Source organism: Brachyhypopomus gauderio, chromosome 4, assembly GCF_052324685.1.
Source record: "Brachyhypopomus gauderio isolate BG-103 chromosome 4, BGAUD_0.2, whole genome shotgun sequence".
Classification (NCBI taxonomy): Eukaryota; Metazoa; Chordata; class Actinopteri; order Gymnotiformes; family Hypopomidae; genus Brachyhypopomus; species Brachyhypopomus gauderio.
This window is the reverse complement of record NC_135214.1, coordinates 30,445,712-30,465,109: the sequence shown is the minus strand read 5'-3', so window position 1 is coordinate 30,465,109 and position 19,398 is coordinate 30,445,712. Positions and strand designations below refer to the sequence as shown.

The 19,398-nt window shown below is 41.9% G+C and overlaps 2 protein-coding genes across 3 annotated transcripts; one reads left to right on the top strand and one right to left on the bottom strand.

Annotated features, from left to right (window-relative positions):
• Positions 1 to 3,209: 3,209 nt before the first annotated feature.
• sort1b (sortilin 1b) lies at positions 3,210 to 17,755 on the top strand. 2 transcript variants are annotated; one of them, XR_013130550.1, is made up of 21 exons: positions 3,210 to 3,670; positions 4,836 to 4,895; positions 5,557 to 5,630; positions 5,790 to 5,892; positions 6,173 to 6,334; positions 6,691 to 6,764; positions 8,438 to 8,487; positions 9,121 to 9,248; positions 9,398 to 9,542; positions 9,683 to 9,838; positions 10,189 to 10,295; positions 10,510 to 10,612; positions 11,258 to 11,429; positions 11,703 to 11,893; positions 12,150 to 12,339; positions 12,647 to 12,763; positions 13,047 to 13,155; positions 13,385 to 13,503; positions 13,614 to 13,743; positions 13,970 to 15,839; positions 16,572 to 17,755. XR_013130550.1 is itself a non-coding variant. In XM_077003755.1 (20 exons), exons 1-20 carry the CDS (start codon positions 3,422 to 3,424, stop codon positions 13,982 to 13,984), a joined length of 2,454 nt encoding a protein of 817 aa, XP_076859870.1. In that variant the 5' UTR covers positions 3,210 to 3,421; the 3' UTR covers positions 13,985 to 16,065. The 2 variants fall into 2 exon arrangements, 1 of the variants encoding a protein (XP_076859870.1); XM_077003755.1 differs by lacking the exon at positions 16,572 to 17,755 and having other exon boundaries at positions 13,970 to 16,065.
• Positions 16,979 to 19,394, bottom strand: ngrn (neugrin, neurite outgrowth associated). Its single transcript, XM_077003770.1, has 4 exons — positions 19,192 to 19,394; positions 18,753 to 19,016; positions 18,555 to 18,665; positions 16,979 to 18,262 (listed from the first exon to the last, which is right to left on the bottom strand). The coding sequence occupies exons 2-4, from the start codon at positions 18,971 to 18,973 to the stop codon at positions 17,653 to 17,655; spliced, it is 942 nt and encodes a 313-aa protein (XP_076859885.1). The 5' UTR covers positions 18,974 to 19,016; positions 19,192 to 19,394; the 3' UTR covers positions 16,979 to 17,652.
• Between the last annotated feature and the right edge of the window lie 4 nt (positions 19,395 to 19,398).

The following is a 19,398-nucleotide window of genomic DNA, read 5'->3' as shown; positions in this document are numbered from 1 at the left end:
TCGTGCTGCAGCACCTCACCGTTACACTTAGTTTAGTAAATGCTTATTGCGCAGTTTATTAATCCAACTCTCTGTATGTCATGTACATACTGTACTGACTGTGACCTGACTTTGATATGTCTGTGTCAGGCACCCTCAAAGAAGTAGACTGACAGCAGACTTCTTAGAGATATTAAACACATGTCTGATAAGTTAAATATATGCTAGCCTGCGTTTTTAGGTGTGTCATGCACAGCCCCGTCGACAGGGGGGGACAACCGGGTCTGTTGTCCCGGGCCCCAGCGCCAGGGGGGCCCATCAAAGAGCCCAGCAATTTATTTTTATTTAAAGTCTATAATTTTAAATAATCTTGAAATCTTTCATTACTATAACTTTCTTTACTCAAAATAAGCTAAATGGCTAAAATATATGTTTTTTTCTTACCTATCTGCATATTTTCCATTAAGTGCATACACCCCCGCCTCACACTGAAAAATGGTTTGATCCAGCACCTACTGTAGCCGGCTGGTACCCGCCCAACAGCGGGAAATACAGTGGTGGATCGTTAAAGTAAAGTAAATACAGAAATCTGGAGCGCAGAAAAGAAAGGAAAAACATTTACCTGACGAATTTTAATGTTGCATTGTGTTCCAGGTTTGAATAATGCTGAAATTTAGGCTAAAGTACTTGAAAATGCTTGAAATTGTAACTACTTCGTTTCACAACAAATAGCTGTCTGACTGAACAGTTCCTGGATTACGTTAACAAATACGAGCCTCTTGTAATTCCAGGACAAAACATGAGAGAACGTGAAGACGTTAAGATTGGGTGTTTTGAAAATAAACAACCATTAAATAATGTGATAAAAAGCGAATTATTTCGAATAATTTCGAGTATATTTAACTTAATTAAAATTTTTTTTTTTTAGTTTAACGTGCTGGGAAATATTGAAATGGACCTTTAAAGTGCCGTACAAGTGCTTTAATTCCACCTTGTAAAGGTGTATGAACCCTGCAAACGTGACTTTGTTCATTGCGCTGAAGCGCGGCGCGCGCGAAGTTACAAAATTCGAGAGGTGCACGACCTCGCGAATCGACAGCGCGTGAGGCCCGGTGGCGGTGCCATTGCGATTACGTAATTTTCGCCGCGCGGACCCTCGCGCCGCGACGCGTCAAGTATAAACCAGTAAGCTGTCAGAAACAGCTTTGATGTGTGGCTATATTATATACTACAGAGGAAATTCAAATGACGTTATCGGGGGGGGGGGGGGGGGGGGGCACATGAAACTTTCTTGTCCCGGGCCCCAGCAAGACTGTCAACGGGCCTGGTCATGCACAGCAAAGAAAAGTTACATATAAAGGCTACTAACCATTATCAACAACGCTTGGCTCAGAGATGGTTAATTTTACATTTCCCGCTTGCTTCGCACCAATGAGAACTCGTCTAGAATCACTGAGAATTATTTATCGCCGTTAGGGGGCGACACAGATTCAGCACATCTCAAAATGACCAGAGGGAGAGATGACAGCATGTCAAGCAACACAAAATACAATTTTTGAGCAGGAAATTTGGACAGTTTTACTCTCTGCTCTAAAACACCGGATGAATTCAAATATTCTCAAATGAAACACAAACAAACGATTTTATTGGTAGGTCCCAACTCCTTAGTATCCATTATCCCCAGGTTTGCTTGTTAAACCTTTTTCAAATGCATAGAAATCTTTTTATTTGCTTCACCACTGTTATTTGCATTCCAAATTAAGATACCTATTATTTTTTCTCCTCCTTTTGCTCTTGTCAGCTCCTGTTTATTGTAATTCTCTTTTCATTGCTCTTCTTATAAGTACCGTAAGCAGACTTTAGTGTATTCAGTATTTTATCAGTCGCATTGGCAGCCTGTTTCTTCAAGCATCAAATACAAACTGTGGCTTTCTACTGTCAGGACACCTAATGGTCTTGACCCCGTACATCACAGTGACCTCCTGACACCACCGTGTCCTTCTCATACCTGTAGGTCCAGTGATTTGTAAATGGCACACACATCAGGTTCTCCTCTACTGGTGGCATGTTCTGTGTCAAAGACCTGAAACCTTGGCACTGTCAACGTTATGTCTTTGTGACTGCTCAAACTACATAAACTACTTAAACTACTCTTTACTTAACAGTCATCCCTGCTTCTTACTCAATAATTTTGAGTTTACTTCCTTGGTTTTTTATTTTTATTTTTGAATAATAACTATATACTGCAGAATTAGTGATATGTTGTCAATAAGATTACATGAAAACAGCATGCAACACACTAACTGAATGTTGGTCTGTGATCCAAGATCTAGTTGGTCAAAAATAGAAATAAAGTGATTTTAAAATACAGAACTAGCTTTTGCCATGAATAAAATGTTGAATGTTGTAGAAATATTTATATAGCATAAATTCTTAACTTTTGAATAGATACGTATAGATTAATGGATAATAGACTATAGACAAACAGAACACAGGTGAATGCGCTGCTTGCAGAGGGTGTTTTTGTTCTCTTAGTTCAGCTGGATTTCCAGCACTCTGTCCAGGTCATCTCAGTGTCCTCCATCAAGATAAGAGTCTCTTTCTGTTGGAGCTCATGCTTCACTATGGGAGTCACACAAAGACTTTTATCACATGATTTCTAGTCATGGGTTCTCTCTCTCTCTCTCTCTCTCTCTCTCTCTCTCTCTCACACACACACACACACACACACACACACACACACACACACACACACACACACACACACTTAATATTAACACACGTATTTCAACAACTGGTAAAGCTGTAATCTTCTGCATTATCGGATCCAACCTATCCTAAAGTATTTATGAAGTACAAAATGATGTATGGTAGTTGAAGTTGATCGTGTATCTTAATTATCTACGTTTATGTGCAAACGAATGCTTCTAGTTTTATTTAACATAGAGACTTGCGTTGAGAATGCGGGTGATTTATTAAACGGTCGCATATCATGCATTTCGACGTACTAATACACATCTCAAACAAACATGACTCAGCTCCAAGCCACCCTCAACATGACCAACTGACCAATCAGAAAATGCCCTTTCAGCATCAGCCAATCTGTGCGTGGTCTTTGCAAGGTGCATACTTTTAATCGTTGTACATTTTGTATTCGTCTGTGATTATGTAGGCTTTAATACATTTTTTTTTGTGAGAAATGAATTTACATTATTATTCATACATTCGTTTTAGGGATCTTGAGAACCCAGCTTAATTTGAGTAAAGGAACAAGGCGTTGATGTGGAGATGCGCCGCCTCGACGAGGAGCTGGACCGTCAGGTACTTTTGTTTTTGTTGATGTCGTCAGCGGCTGCGCTGGAAGATCTCGCAGTTCACCAGGACCGCGTTCACGTTTAGCAGCTCACTGAAACGCGGTGGAGCCTTGTTTTGTGTGCTGAAAATGGGACGAATGCACCACTTTCTTTTAGTTTTATTTTTTCCTGTGGCGTTCAGTTTGGATTTCCACGGATCGAGAGGGTCGCGTAACGTGAAACGGCTTTATTTGAAGACTCCTGAGAAAAGTCCTATCGAATCCGTTTCAGAGCTTCTTTATCAGCACAGCATTAAAAAAAGAAGTGCTGATCTCGGAAAAGACACCTGCAATGCTCTTCAGGGATATGAGGCGAAATTATCCAGCAATACTCACACAGTAAGTTAAACTGGTGGGTCCAGTTAACCCTAGATACGACTTAGTTTGTCACATTTGTCTTTTCTTTGGTAGGAACCTGTGGTCAGACACTTTCACAGTCAGCACAAATAACGTGTTCACAGAGACTGCAAGTCTGAATTGTATTAGGAAGCTCTACTGCACATATTAGAATGAACGTGCGAAGAAACGCTTCCTGAGCGCCTTTGCGTGCATCACAATTTCGTTGTTGCACTACACCTTCTCTTGCTCTCCTGTTTTCTCCTCCAGCAGCCTTCAGTATGTGCATTTAGCCTGCTTATCAGTTTCTATGACATGTCATACGTAGGCTGCTCTGTTCTAAAGAATAACTTCAGAAACATGGCCTATGTTTTGTTATAAAGTTGAACGCATCAGTCATATGTAATCGAGCAGGCCTGAAGGTTGAGGTTGTTTGGAAAGCGGCCATTCAGGTGAATTGGTGAACGCTAAGGCATTAGCAGAACAGTAGGGCTAAGCCCCAGAATGATGGCATGTCCAGCTTTAGCCTCCTAGAAAATACGGAGTTCTTTCTTTTCCCCCTTTTTTAACTCGGAAAATCGGTGAATATTTCAAAGATGTTGTTGTACATCGGTTGTTTTTCCATCGCAACTTTTATTTAGTGTGAACCGCCCTTCTTGTTCGACCTGCCCTGCAGGTCTCGAGACCTGCTCGTTTATGTCCAAAGTTATCAGTACACCATTCAGCAGACACACACACAAAAGGAGGAAGTAGGAACCTGTTTCACTTTGTGTACATATGGTAGTCGTCTGATGAAGTAACCTTTTGGTGTTGGGATGCTTTTAGACTTTTCAGCTGTGAAGGCCTAATATAATGATTTGGGGTTGTTAAACCTAACCCAGGCAACGCCTACGTGTCTGATATAAGATGTTTGCCCACAGAAACAATAATGAGCGTGTTGCGCGAAATGTTAACATTTCACTCATTTTTAATTTGGCCATATTAATGTAACAAAACATTATTTTATTTGCTACCTTACATATGCTCAAAAAATATGCTCAAAAATAAAAAAATGCATTCACATATATAATATTTTGCCTTTGCCTGTGAGATTGCACTTGGTAAAGTCTGTCCTGTCACCAGTGCTTGTTAAAGTGCAGTCATGTTAATCTTTCCTTAACTTTTCTAGTACACCTTTAATGATCTTAGTGGATCCGTGTCTCTTGCCTGGATAGGAGACGGAACAGGGGTGAGTTGGTTTTTATATTTGTATCATTCAATCACTTTATTTTGTTTTAATATGTTTCTCATTCAACATGTTTCAAGTGTACTTTTGTGACTTGCACAGAAGTATCAGCTAATTATCAACTTTCTTCACATTTTAAGTTTTATTTTCAGCCAGCTGTGCCTTTCCCAGCAATGAAAAAAGTAACTTGAGGGGTGGGTGGGTGTGGGTGTGTGTGGCATCTGCTCTGGATCCTAGAAAAGAGTGTAATCATCTTTAAGAAAAGCATATTGACACAGAGGTGGCAGGGTGTTCGAACTTATCATGGCAAATTGTGAATAGTGAAATTATTAGCTGAGGGATTATTGGCTTTCTTCCAAATATGAGATATCGCAGAGCTTGATGTGATCAACATACACTGAAAAGTAGATGTCTAAAACTATTGTAGGTGCTAAACATGCCTTAAGATTAATTTATCCTTTTTTAAAATGAAGATGTGAGTAGGTGCGTAGCTACAGGCAATAAACTGCAGAGTACCAGTAATGTAAGTTTTATAAATTGTGAATCTCATTCCACTACTCTATTGCAAAATGTTTAATGTAAGATCATATGGCCTGTATAATCTCTGGTATGGGAGTGTGTTTTAGGTTGGAAAATGACCCTGTGTCTTTTCCCCCCTGCCCAGGTTCTGTTAGCCCTGACTACATTCCAGATGCCCGTGTTTATGCTTAGATTCGGACAGTCCAAGCTCTATAGGAGGTGGGCGCGTCTCTGTTGGCTCATTCGTGCCTGTTATTGCATGTCTGCTGTTTAATGACTTCTCTGCCTGTGATTTTGTTCAACATGTTTGTTGTTTCCTGTGAGCTTCTCATGCTCTCTGCCTTTATCCATTTTTCTTAATTGCTTTCTCTTTCTCAGTGAGGACTATGGCGGGTCATTCACGGATGTCACAGACCTTATCAATAATACGTTCATCAGTACTGACTTTGGGATTGCGATTGGGCCTGAGAAATCGGGGAAGGTGAGGGGTCATTCTAGTAATGTCCAACATCCAGTAACTGATCGGTACCATTAAAGATTTATTAACACCAACCACTCATCAAATATTCATTTCTTTTGACACTAGACACTATGCATACAGGCAGGATTACCAATCTTGATTGTTAGAGCTGGCTTCCACCATACCCTTAAGTTAAAGATCTCTGAGAGAACTTCATCACTATTAATTAAAAATGGCATTTGATGCTTCAGTCGTGAGATGAGATTTTATTTCCATGTTTCTTCGTACGGCGTTTGTCTAGGTGATCCTTACGGGAGACCTCTCTGGAAGCACTACCTCCAGAATTTTCCTCTCCAGTGACTTCGGGAACAGTTTCAAGCAGTCAGATTTGCCCTTTACCCCACGGATGCAGATCATGTACAACCCTCAGAACTCCAATGTACTGGTGGCTGTTAGCATCCAGGTGAGGGAGAACGAGGTCGTGTGGAACAATATTTTCAGCTAAGTCCCCTCAGTCACAATCAGCTGGTGAAAATGATGTTCTTGTAACAGTTTTGAAGGTAGATCTACATGCCCCGTAGATGTATGTAATTTTATGTTTCTGCTATTATTAAGCTGATTGGGAATATAGTTAGAAACTGACTTGTCTTTACTCTTATTTTGGTTCTCGACTGAACATTACGCACCTTAGCATATATAACAGTCATGTGTTAAGTAAGTTGTTTATGGATTTCACAGGCATAAACAAAGATGAAGAGTCAGTCCTTTATGAATCAATGTTTGCCTTTGTTCTCACTTGGCTTACCTTTCTTGTTTCAGAATGACCTCTGGATTTCACCGGACTTTGGCGTGGCATGGACGAACATCCATGGTACTGTGTGCATGGTGAAATGGTAAGAGGCTTTTTTTGAGCGTGTGAGGACCTGCATTCAAATACAAAAACAAGCAGTATGGCTACCATGGCACTGCACTAAGGTGACAAACTCTGTGCTGAGTCATCTGGTTTCCTGCTCAGCACAGCCATGTGAAGTCTCATGAAGCTGCATGTCACTTTCAGGAAGTAGATTTATTTTCATTCTGAGGCCTTCGGAAGCTTCCGAAGAATGTGGTTTTACTTGCTTCCAACATTATCTTTATAATTTTCTCTATTATTAACCTTTTAAAGAAGGTTTCTGCATAGCTAATTTAATTTTGGGCAAGGTGTCTCTGGTGAAGGCTGGAGTGCCCAGTTTTGTTTTTTCTCGTGTGTCTTGTGTACCACAGTACGCTGTGTGTGTGTGTGTGTGTGTGTGTGTGTGTGTGTGTGTATGTGTGTATATGTATGTGTGTATATGTATGTGTGTATATGTATGTGTGTGTGTGTGTGTATGTGTGTATATGTATGTATGTGTGTGTGTATATGTATGTGTGTGTGTATATGTATGTGTGTGTGTGTGTGTGTGTGTGTGTGTGTGTGTGTATATGTATGTGTGTGTGTGCGTGCCTTAGTGCCGGAGATCGTGCAGCTCTTCAAATGTCCTCTTTTCATTGTTATGTTGGGTTTATTGTGTTGTGAAAACACTGCGATCATACTGATAAATACATATAATATGATCTGAGTTGAATGCTGAATATCTACATGCACTATGATCAGTTAGGCAGATCTTTTTAATGTCCATAATGTGTTGATCACTACCCTTGGCACTGAGCCTCTGGACAGAGCAGCCCGACGCCCCGATGTGTGAGATGTCTCATGTTGCCACCGGGCTTTTCCCAGTCATTAGAAGGAAGTGCTAAGCTTCTGTTCGCACCTCAAAAGCAGGTGGTGCAGGTGGGGAAGTGAGCAGGTCGCTCATGAAAGGATTCGCCACTGAGGCGAGAGTATTTACTTATGCTCAAGACTATGAACAGATTTTGCAGTAACATCCATGTTCGTGTCTATCTTGTCCCTATCTCTGCACTGCAAGTTTGAAAATGTTTTCTGTTTATAACTGCTCTCTTTTTTAAGTTTGCGAAGGCTTGTAAATTGGCTCATGAGTTGGATCTAGTGTGTTGCTAGCAGGAAAAGTACCAAAATGTGTGCTGCTATGTAGTTTATTACCAGGACTAGGAAAGACTGATTTAGTTAACAGTAAGGACTCCTGCTCACTCCATGAGATGCAGCGCTCGGTGTAATGACAGGCGGAAGTTGCTCTCTGAAGCTTTGTAGTCTACTGATATTAATACCAGAACTATGAACAATACTCCTGACCTAGACAGAATTTAACAACTTGAGCAACACCTCATGAGTTGGTGAAAAAGTAACTTGACTACTATAAATTAAACTATTTAGGAAATGGACCTGAACTACAGCTATGACTCCAGGACCAACACCATGGTGTGGAAGGCCATCGATCATATTTGTTCAAAACTCAAGCTTTAGTGCAAAAGCCAAATTTTGGACAGTTGTTAAATAAAGTTATTTTCATCCTGGGTGGGTGAACTAGATGGCATGACTGTAACCTGACTGATGTGTGTGTGTGTGTGTGTGTGTGTGTGTGTGTGTGTGTGTGTGTGTGTGTGTGTGTGTGCGTGTGCTCGCTCTCAGGGGGACTGACCACACACTCTTTTTCTCCGCCAACCTGAACGGATCCTGTTGTGAGTAACGTTTATTACAACATTGTGGACATAAGGTGTGGAGTGTGCCATTGAGTTCCTTGTTGGAATGTGTGTGTGTGTCTGTATGTGCTCGCTTAATTTCTGGGTTTTTCACTTATTAAATTTGGGATTATTATATGTTTTTCAAAAGCATAATAAATGTAATAAAGTTGCTGTTCTAAATGCATCTAAGGAATGCATCATTGCTTCCTTATTATGATATTCCTTACTGTAGTTCAGCCTTGTAGTAAGAGCATGAACTGACCTTGATCTGACCCAGCTATCAGGTGTAAACCACAAGCTGTCTCTGCCACTGCTCCATATTCTACTGCATAGAAATATACACTATTCCAGAACAGAGAACCTTCCTGTGTTTACTTTCTTGTCCCTGCCCCAGATAGGTGTGACGATGAGCAGAGAGAACGTATTCATTTGGTTTTGGCGCACTGTGTGAAAACAAACCAAATTAAGGGGAAAACACTCCGTATACACACACGTGAACTGATTTGGACTACAACAAATGAACTATAGGTGTGAAAACACCTTTTAATGTGCTGCGAAACACTGCAGGTCCAGGATTGCATACAAACCGGTCTTTCCTCGCTGAGTACTCCGTATGTGTCTCTCTTCCAGCTGACAGGGGTGCCCTTGTCTTGAAGAAAACGACCGACTACGGACTCACAACCAAAACAATCGCCGAGAACGTCTACTCGTTCGGGTTCGGCGGGCGCTTCCTGTTTGCCTCCATCATGACCGGCACGGTGAGCGTCGCTCCCCTTTGATCACTGCATGTGGCCATTTGCGATTTAAGCACGTGCCACGTGGAATATTTTTCCATGAGGGCTGTGGGCATGGCTGTTTGAGGGCGTGGGAGTGGCGTTTCAGGGCCTGACGTTCACGTCTCTTCCAGGGTATGATGCGTAGGATCCATGTGTCTGCAGACCGGGGCGAAGAATGGAACATGGCCCAGCTTCCTCCTGTAGGTCACGAGCAGTTCTACTCAATACTGGCTGCCAGCGACGAGATGCTCTTCATGCATGTGGATGAACCAGGGGGTGAGTTCTGAGGGAGCAGGCTTGTGTGCAGTAACTTCACAGTATATGAAATAGGAACATATTTAATGTGAGTGATTTTGTACCAACTGCCTTATGTGTTAATCTCAAGTCTTCTGTGAATATTATCTCCTTGTCCTTAGACACTGGCTTCGGTACCATCTATGTGTCAGACGACAGGGGTCTGGTGTACTCAAAGTCTCTGGAGCGCCACCTGTATACATCCACAGGGGGCGACAATGACTTCACCAACGTCACCTCTCTCAGAGGGGTGTTTTTGACCAGTGTGCTAGCTGAGGGTATGGTTATTTACTACTCAGTACGGAGGCACGAGACATTGAAATGAGTTCCTGTTTCCTTTTATTTAGGAACTTTAGTCTAGTCATATTTTATGAAATATCCCAAGCCCATTCCTGGATGTGCCTGTACTGTACACCACATTTCTGGTGGTGTATCAACAAACTGACATCTAAGACTGTGTCCCAACTCGGTGGTTGGCTAAGAACATGGAAATCCTTGAGCTCTTGTTATTTCTGAGGCGAAGTGTGATCCTGGTGTTCCACACAGCCTAGCATTCGTATGTTTTTGTGGAGCCTTTGGTTGTAGGATGTTGATATTGCTCGACACTGTTCCCCTGGCCCTCTCGTAGATGGCTCTGTGCAGACCGTGGTGACCTTCGACCAGGGAGGAGAGTGGGTGCCTCTGCAGAAACCAGTGAACAGCGAATGTGATTCCACAGCTAAAGACAAAGACAAGGTGAGGGCTGGTGATGGGGCAGCGATGGACTTGGTGTTCATCTCGGCCGAAGCGTACGGCCATAGCTAAACGGACAGAAGCCAGTTGTGTTGGTATGTGTTTAAGGATGTGTTTGTAGAGTTGCTCATTTCAAAAAGTGGACCATCTGCATTTATTGTGTCATGTGAGTGTGTGCGTGCCTGCATTAACGTGCTTTTCCACCCGCTCCCTGCAGTGTAGTCTACATATCCACGCCTCCTACAGTGTCTCCATGAAGCTGAACGTTCCAATGCTGCCCCTTTCTGAGCCCAGCGCCGTGGGACTGATAATTGCTCATGGTACTGTCCGGTGTGCACACAACTGTCTCACACGCACGCTGTAACAGCTCTTCCTGATCCTCTACATGTGTTTTAAGTTCTCTCCACGTCTTATGCAGACAGTGTTTGTGTCTAGAGCCAGCCTGTTATTGGTTCAGCTCTGCTCTCCCATCTTGTCCTTTCTGTGAGCTCCTCCACGTTAACCTGCAGTGGAATGCAGAGCCAAATGAGTTCAAAGGCATTACATGCTAACCTTGGGAATAATGGTGGAGAATATCCCCCCCCTTACAAGATTCCTATTCCGGAACATCTACATGGCCTTTTCTCTGCAGGCAACTCTGCGGTGATGTGTCTGATACTCGAATGCAGACCCCAACCAGCTTTCTCCTGAGCCCCCCTCCACACACACACACACACACACCCTAAACTTTATTTTTGCTGAAGCTCATTAGCTGATACGCAGCTAATACTCTCTAACAAGCTGTGAATCATGTGAGAATCTCTGAACATGTAAATATGCTGCGCTTGTTTTATTCTTGTTTTGTCCGTACAAAAATTAACACACAATCCGAGACAATTTCAGATGACATTTTGCAGATCTTTATATGATAACATCCATCTTTTTTATCTGTATTGCCAATACTGAAATTGTCATTGCTTTCTAAGGGAGCGTGGGCGATGCCATATCCGTGCTGTCCCCGGACGTGTACGTGTCTGATGACGGTGGGTACACGTGGCTGCGTGCTCTAGCGGGCCCCCACCACTACGCCATCCTGGACTCAGGAGGCCTGCTTGTAGCCGTGGAGCAAAACGCCAACATGCCCATTGCCCAGCTCAAGTGAGTGCCTTTGGCTGCCTGACTGAAGAGAGACAGTGAGAGTTGTTGGGGAACTAAATCTTTAGTATTTTGCTAGTATTTTGCATCTGAATGCGTAGTCAGACTTTGAAAGTGCTGAGATATTGGCAGATATAAAAAAGCCAATCAACATAAAGCGTAAATAAAACGACTGTCTTGTAAATGTATGTAAAGTTGGGAACTGTAAAGAAAGTCTTTGGGGCCCTTCCCTCTCCCTCTCCCTGGAATGTCCTCTGACGATTTCTTGTCTGGCAGGTTTTCTACAGATGAGGGTCAGTGCTGGCACACGTACAACTTCACCACAGAACCATTCTACTTCACGGGCCTGGCCTCGGAACCAGGAGCACGCTCAATGAACGTCAGCATCTGGGGCTACAGTGACAACATGTTTATACAGAACTGGGTCTCCATCACCATCGACTTTAAAGAGCTGCTCAGTCGTGACTGTGCGTATCTCCCAGTCGTGTTGCCTTGTGTCTGCAAGCTTCAGTCGTGTTTCGATGGTTTGCATATAAAAGGTTGATGTTTAATGTTGGTCTGACAGCATCAAAAACTGGCCATGAACAGTTTTGGGTAATTGATAAAAGATTTTATTCAAATTTACTAGGCTATATCTCTGTAATGCTCACAGTGACTCTCTGGATGAATCTTATAAGGCATTATAAGATCTTCCATCGGTATGATCCTGTTTGTGTTTGTCAGGTGGTGACGATGACTACGCGCAGTGGCTGGCGCATTCTGATGACATAAGCGACCCTAACGACGGCTGTATGCTGGGTTATAAGGAGCGGTTCTTGCGCCTCAGGAAAGACTCCGTTTGCATGAACGGGCGTGATTACGTCATCTCTAAAGAGCACACCCCGTGCTCTTGCACACTGGACGACTTCCTGTGGTCAGTGTCCACACTGTCACGTTGTATGTCATCCTACTGCGTTGAAAAAAATCACTTCTGACTTGTTCTGTGTCTAATCTGCATTTCATTGCATTATGAAATCCATAGTGAAGTCCTTAGTAACATTTTAAAGAATGTTTTCATGTGCCTAAAAAGCAATGGTATTATTCTGCACTACCCTTATGCGGGCCGACATGAACCAAACACAAAGCATTCTCACAGGTCAACGACTGGGTAAAGATCAGTAGCACTAAACTAAGTGTCTAAACAAGTGTCTGAAAAATATTACTCTCTTTCTTTACCTCAGTGACTTTGGATACTACCGCAATGAGAACAGCTCTGAGTGTGTGGAGCAGGCTGAGCTTAAAGGCCGTGACCTGGAGTTCTGTATTCACGGCAAGAAAGAGCATCTCCAGACCAACGGGTATATTCCTCCATCTTTTTGGTATCATTGTGTAACCCTTTACCTGCTGACTAATGGTAGTGCTCTAAAGAGTGATGCATCCTTCTTCATCTTGTGTAAAATGTACCAATGACACACAGACGTTGTGTAGACGATGTACTGGAAGTTTTAATGTAATCTATGAATGTGGTAAAAGCCATAACACGAGTTTTTGTAATGCAGTAATTCTTGATCCCATCCTCAGCTATCTGTGAAGAAGGTGAAGGCATCTCATGAGTCATTTTAATGCTGTTCTTGCCATCAGGTACCGGAAGATTCCTGGGGATAAGTGTGAGGGAGGCACACAGCCAAAAAGAGAAGTGATTGATATGAGAGAGAAATGTGTCAGCGACTTGATAGACCCACAGCTGCAGGTGAGGACATGGCAAAGGGAAGAAAGCAACGGAGTGACAGACTGAGTGAACCAGTCAAGTAAACTGTCAAGCACATTGGTGTGTTTCTGAATAAATAAATGTACCGGTACATATTGTGACATACAAGTCACGTCTCTCTAAACAAAACACTGACAAAACACTGAGCAAGTAATAAGTGAGGTATATAATGTATGTGTGTGTGTTTAATCGTATTCATCATGTCTGTCAGACACAGGATGATGGGAAAGCGTCGCACTCGGCCCCCGTTATTGCGACACTCGTCGCCATCTTGCTGATCAGCGGCGTAGCTGTGGCTCTTTTTGTAAAGAAATACGTCTGCGGTGGAAGGTTAGCTGGTTCACCTGCTTAAACGATCCTGCTGTGATTTGTACTGGCCAAAGTTTGGGTGTGTGTGTGCGCCTGTAATGGTTGGCATCCGCCCTTTGGTGCTCCTGCAGGTTCTTGGTGCACAGGTACTCTGTTCTGCAGCACAACGCAGAGGCCAACGGCATCGAAGGAGTGGACGAACCTCTGGATGTGAACATGGCCGGAAGTGCCAAGAACACCTTCCACGACGATTCGGACGAGGTACGGTTAGGGTTTGTCAGTGGGCAAGTAGTTCACTCCCATAATGGGTCAGAATCTGCTCGTCTTGACACCTGACAGCAAAAAGAGATCTAAGCTCATGCAAAGAGTCGGTTCTAGGATGCCGGGAGACGATGCTTTCTCCACATATACTGGTCTAACTGGATGGCACTGGTTTGAGATTGGTCACTTCCAGTAATATTGTATTGTGTCTTTTGCTCCTATGTAGGATCTCCTGGATTAACGGTTCTGATGCAGCCTTAGAAGGAAAAGGGAGGTCTTCTTTCCCTCAGGCATATTTGCTGCTGTTTCTGTTCTGGTTCGAAAGCACAACCCAGCCTCCATCCTCTTCTGACCCCACAATGCTCCACCTCCACCTCCAGCTTCTCTAGGAGTAGAAGTGACTTGAATTTTGCTTTTCTCATTTTAAGGTACCTTGTGAATGTAGCTGTTGGAACTGGTGGAACCAGTCTAACGCAGAGTGGCAGGACGATGGCGATAATGCAGATGTCGTCAAATTCATGTTGCCTGGGCAACGGAAACCGTTGGTTTAAGTGAAGGATACTCTGTCATCTGAAAAGTGACAGTGGGGTACTATCAAGGCACATATTTATATACAGAATATTTTGATCTATACTACTGCCACTCTGTTCCTGTAAAAATACGGTTGAAAATGATGATGCTTCCTCATATTTTGTAATTTTATCACATTTATTTTATCAGATGTGTTTGCTTGATTATGACTTGATAATGTGGCAATACAACGCTTAGATACAGCACCACTGGATATATCAGCAATCATGCAGGCAATACCTTTTGAACATTCTCCAAGTAGAGAAATAAAAGAATATTAAATTTACCTAAATAATGCTACTGTGCAGGCTGTTAATATAATGGTCCTTTGTTGCCGTAGAAATTATAGGCTGCCATCATTTTTAAGGTTTATTTATTTTATGTGGTGGATGGGATAGGGAAATAATGAATATGTAAAGAATAGTTGAAGTTGTCCACATGAATATATACCCAGAGACATTTTACTCTATTGTTAGTTTTATAGAAGTCACAAAGCATTCTTATAAGATAAAGGTTTATGATGTTTTGCGGTTTTTGCACTGTGAAATATATGGCAGACATACAAGGCCTCTTTTTGCCTTTGGAATACTTTGGGGAAAACTGTTGGAAATATTGCAGTTAAAAGCACCAGCACAAGCAAGTGAGGAATGTCTTTCAGAACTGGAAGTGTAAGCAGGACTGTCATAATTAATCAGCAGCATTAACTCGATGGCACCTGGGAATTAAAGCCTTTCAAGACCGCAGCAATAATACCGGCTGACTTTCACATTTTAAATCCAGTTGATTAGGTTGCCAACTGGAAACTACAATAATTCCAACATAAGTTAAACAAAGTGTTTCATGTCATATTAAGTGCATATATGTGAGAAGTGTATGTAGATTACCACTGTGTGCTGCCCACCTTCAAACCCAGACAGTTGAGTCCCACTTTCATTATTTCTCTGAGTTTGTTCAAAGACAATAGCGCATTTATTTTTATAAAACTTTCCTATTTTTACTAGGTTTTGAGTTCTAATTCAGTCAGTGTTTGTAAATGAAGCTTTCCATAGGTTCTTCACATGGTGTAACAGGACAGTTCTGTAATGAATCACAAATAAAATATATTTACATTACAAACCTTGGCCCTCTAAAACAATTATTTTGCAATTCCTTCTAAATACTGATAAATACTTACCAACTATGACATTTTGATGATTAACTCTCAGTTGCACAGTTCTAATAGAGTTTGTACTTTTGTGAAGTGCCTACTGTGACGTGTGTGTGTGTGTGTGCATGTGTGTCTGCATTCAGAAAGACCCTAAAATTTCATCTTCAATAATTAACAGCATGAAAGCTGATATGGGTGTCCAGTTTCTTGAAGAATGACTCGGTCCACAGAGGTGTTGGGACTGATTAACCTGTGACTTGGTTCCCCTGAGAGAGGGTCTTTCATGTGTGAAGACCAAAGGACTTCAGTTTTCAAAAGGCACAACGCTGTGTTTGATCTGGCAACTGCAAAGATATACACATTGAGATTCTGGCAGCAGGTTTGTTTAATGTTCACCTTCTCTCAGTATCTTCTAGGTTGCACTTTGAAGGTATAATCATGTGCATGATATTTTTCAAATAGATCACATCCAACTTTGGTTGAAATTAGTGCTTAAAGGGAGGGTGGTGCCTGTAGCACAATTACTAGATCGGTTTTCTACTTGATGTTTTCTACTTGATGTTTTCTGTGTATATTGACTTTGTAAATAAATTTGCTTTGCCTTTTTAGCTGTTTTGGCTCTATATTTGGACAAATAACTCTTAATAAAATGACTTCTCTGCTGTCTTTTTGGTTTAAGTTGGTAATATTAAATAATTTACAGGATTAAAATGCATGTGTGTGTGTATATCTACATTTGCACATAGAATATCTAGAGTTGCAGACTACAGTTCCAGAGTTTCTGTATAACTGGTCATTTAATGAGCTTTTGAAAAGCTTGTCTGGTGTTTTGTCTGTAGGAGATTAGTTGTGTGTACTTTAAACCTGGATGACTTTAAAATCTGTAAGTAGCTATAGTAGTAGCTGCTGGCTCATTTGCAGGATGATAAATGAGAACTGTAGGAATTCCTCAGACTAGACGGTTTAAGGGTTAGTGCATGTTCTCTCCATTTGATCTGAATCAGGTGTTCCAAACACTTTACATTTAATTCAATGCAAAAAGTGAAATGTAGGCTATATATTATATAGATTCATGACCAAGTAATGTGATCTATTTCATCTGCTGGTGTAGGTCCACTGTGTTACATCAAGACCAAAGATCAAAGTCAATGCAGCTGTCTACCATGACATCTACCAAAAAAAGATTTCCTCATGCCAGGATGTGCTGTTCATGTGTGCATACAGCAGTCCCAAACATTTCATCTGTGTATGTCAAAAACTGTGGGTACCAGTCCAGTATGTTTGTCAAAAAAGCTTCAACAAATTCTACGTTGGGTGTCACTGAACTAAGTCCACAACACCTCTAGAAGGCTCACCAGGGAGCTCTTGGATCCCAGATTGCCCCTCCTGCTCACTTCTGAACTCATCACTTACCAAACCTCTTTAAGCAAAAACCCACGTTGGCCTCCTTGGTGATGAAGGCAACACCCAGCCTCACTGACACCATTGCGGATTCAGCTGCACCTGTTCCATAAGGACTTTACCCAAGTGTAATGACTTTATTTTCAAAACTGAAGATGTTTAATTCACAACATTGTAATACAACAGTTCGTTTTTTCTCGAAGTTTCATAACTTCATCACCACCATCACAATCCTTCTTCTGTAATGCAGATACTTCCCTAATGCAATATCCGTTAGCAGCAAAAAGCTTTGCCACTCTGATAGTAAACAGATTATTTATTTTATAGACCACAATTCCATTTGAGGATGTAATGGATGAAGCTTTTAAAAGGAAAAAGCTGAAGGACCCAGACTTGGTGGCTGAGGAGAGAATGCAGGTGGGAGAAGCATATAAGATGAGAGGAAGGTGTGAGGGGATTTATAGCATAGTCTGACCTATTATTGCATGTGTAGTTCAGTCTTAAAGGCCATAAATTAAGCTGTTAAGAACCAGACATAGCTGAAAGCACTAGCCAGTGGTTGTGGATAAGGAGAACTCAGACTAGTTAGGGTAACACACCATAAAGGTGGAGTGGTTGGTGTGTGGCGGTATGGAACAGGCATTAATGGTGATGGATTACAGAATGGTTTAATGAAATTGTGTTACACACTGGCATATAATATACTCCAAAACATACATAACAGACATTTCTCTTAATACAACTGTCTTTTGTTTTATACTTTTAAATGTGGTGAAGTACTAGCAGCTGATTCAAATTCTGTACAAGAAGTTGCCTTCGCTGTCATAAAACTCACTGCCCTTTTGTTCTACTGCACTGGGCTTTTCATGAAAAGTGTAGACAAGGTCCTCAAGTTCTTCTTCTGTAAAAACCACTCCATCCCAGTTCTCCTCCTCCTCCTCCTCCTCCAAACCTTCTTCCTCTTTAACGTCCATAGGTCCTTCCTTTTTATGAAGCCTCTCCTGTGACGTGTTCTGTGCCACAGGCGGGCCAGCTGATATCTGTGATGTCCCTCTTAATAGTAATGTAGCATCATCATCAGCACGGGTCAGTCCTGTCTCAAACTCCATCTTAGCCAGAGTTCCTCCACTCTGGCATGTCAAGGTACCCGTTTTGCCTGAGGAAAGCGTGGCTAGCTGAGTGCTTCCAGACACAGGCAGACTTGACTGACCTTTATCTGACCTTTCCACATGTCCAATAGAGAGCTGCCTGGCTCTAACTTTACAGTCCTGTTTAAGCTTTCTCTCTAGGGCAGGAGTGAACTTGCTGCGGAGGATTCTGGAGATTACGTCAGGAGTAACAGAGTAACTGCCTGCTAATCTGTGCACTGTCCATTCCTCTGGGAACTCCCGCTTTAGGTATCTGCAAAAAGATTATTTTAAATAAATAGTCATATGGGGACCATCTATGACATCAACTTAATGAAAACGTAAAATACAAATGCACTCATAACATGTTTTCAGAGATAAAACTAATTTCATGTGTGTTGCATTTTCAAATATTGAAGATATTGCCATATACAAAAGCTATACATTCTTATTAATCTAAAACAGCTGTATTGAGGATTAGCAAGATTACATCATACACTAAGTGTACATTTTGTAAGGTTTACAGTACTAAATTGTCAGACCTCTAGGTATCTAGAGGACAGTACCTTATCTGCTCAATAGCATCCCAGCTCAATGTCCTCTCTGGGGCTCCACGAGTGCTCAGCTGCCGCCTGATCTTGTGAAATTTTGTTGTTTTCCATCTTTTCTTCTCCCCTCTGCAGGGATATTAGAAACCAAAGTACTATTAAAGTAAGAAATTGAGTGAAAGATCTCTCTTAAGATTACCGACCATAAGATCTTACTTTAAAAGTGCCTCCAGTTTGGCTTCCACTGGATCCATATCAAGGTCGTCCTCTAAAATGTCTTGGTCAGTCTGTCTGTTCTCTGAGCCAGAACGTCCTCGGACTGACCCCATCCAAGAACTTGCATCATGATTGGCATGGCGACAAATCTGAACAGTCGCAGGAACTGGAAGAGCTGCTTTCAACACCACCAAGCGGGCCACCCTCAAAGTGTTGAACATGTTGATAAGCACACAACAAAGGCTTGTAGTGGATAGGAATCACCTGTTTTTTGGGAAAATATGTAAAAGAGCAGCATTATACATTCGTTAACATAATCAGTCTTTAACTGAAAAACATAAGCGTCCTAGCTGACTGGCTGGCCAAGTTTCGCCTTAACATTCTAACAAACTAGCCAGCTAACTAGAACATATACGTTGTATATAAAGATCCGACCTACCGAAACTTCATAATCTTCCGGTGTTATGTTTATTTAGATCATATTAATGTTTCACGCATAAGCCAGCTAAATAATACACGTAAGGGAATTGAACATCGAGTTAGCTAATCGATTCACTAGCGTACTCTTATTCTGACTGACATTGCACCGGAAGTACTTGGTCCGAAAACAGGCGCGATCCCGTGCATAAATTCGACGCGTGCCAGC

What these genes read in the sequence shown, in the direction of transcription:
- sort1b (XM_077003755.1), top strand. Translation starts at nt 3,422, where the DNA reads ATGGGACGAATGCACCACTTTCTTTTAGTTTTATTTTTTCCTGTGGCG. An exon ending in GGCCTGAGAAATCGGGGAAG is followed by an intron (nt 5,893 to 6,172) that starts GTGAGGGGTCAT and finishes GCGTTTGTCTAG; the next exon opens with GTGATCCTTACGGGAGACCT. An exon ending in CCTCCATCATGACCGGCACG is followed by an intron (nt 9,249 to 9,397) that starts GTGAGCGTCGCT and finishes CGTCTCTTCCAG; the next exon opens with GGTATGATGCGTAGGATCCA.
- ngrn (XM_077003770.1), bottom strand. Translation starts at nt 18,973, where the DNA reads ATGTTCAACACTTTGAGGGTGGCCCGCTTGGTGGTGTTGAAAGCAGCT. An exon ending in AAACTGGAGGCACTTTTAAA is followed by an intron (nt 18,666 to 18,752) that starts GTAAGATCTTAT and finishes ATATCCCTGCAG; the next exon opens with AGGGGAGAAGAAAAGATGGA. An exon ending in GATGCTATTGAGCAGATAAG is followed by an intron (nt 18,263 to 18,554) that starts GTACTGTCCTCT and finishes ATCTTTTTGCAG; the next exon opens with ATACCTAAAGCGGGAGTTCC.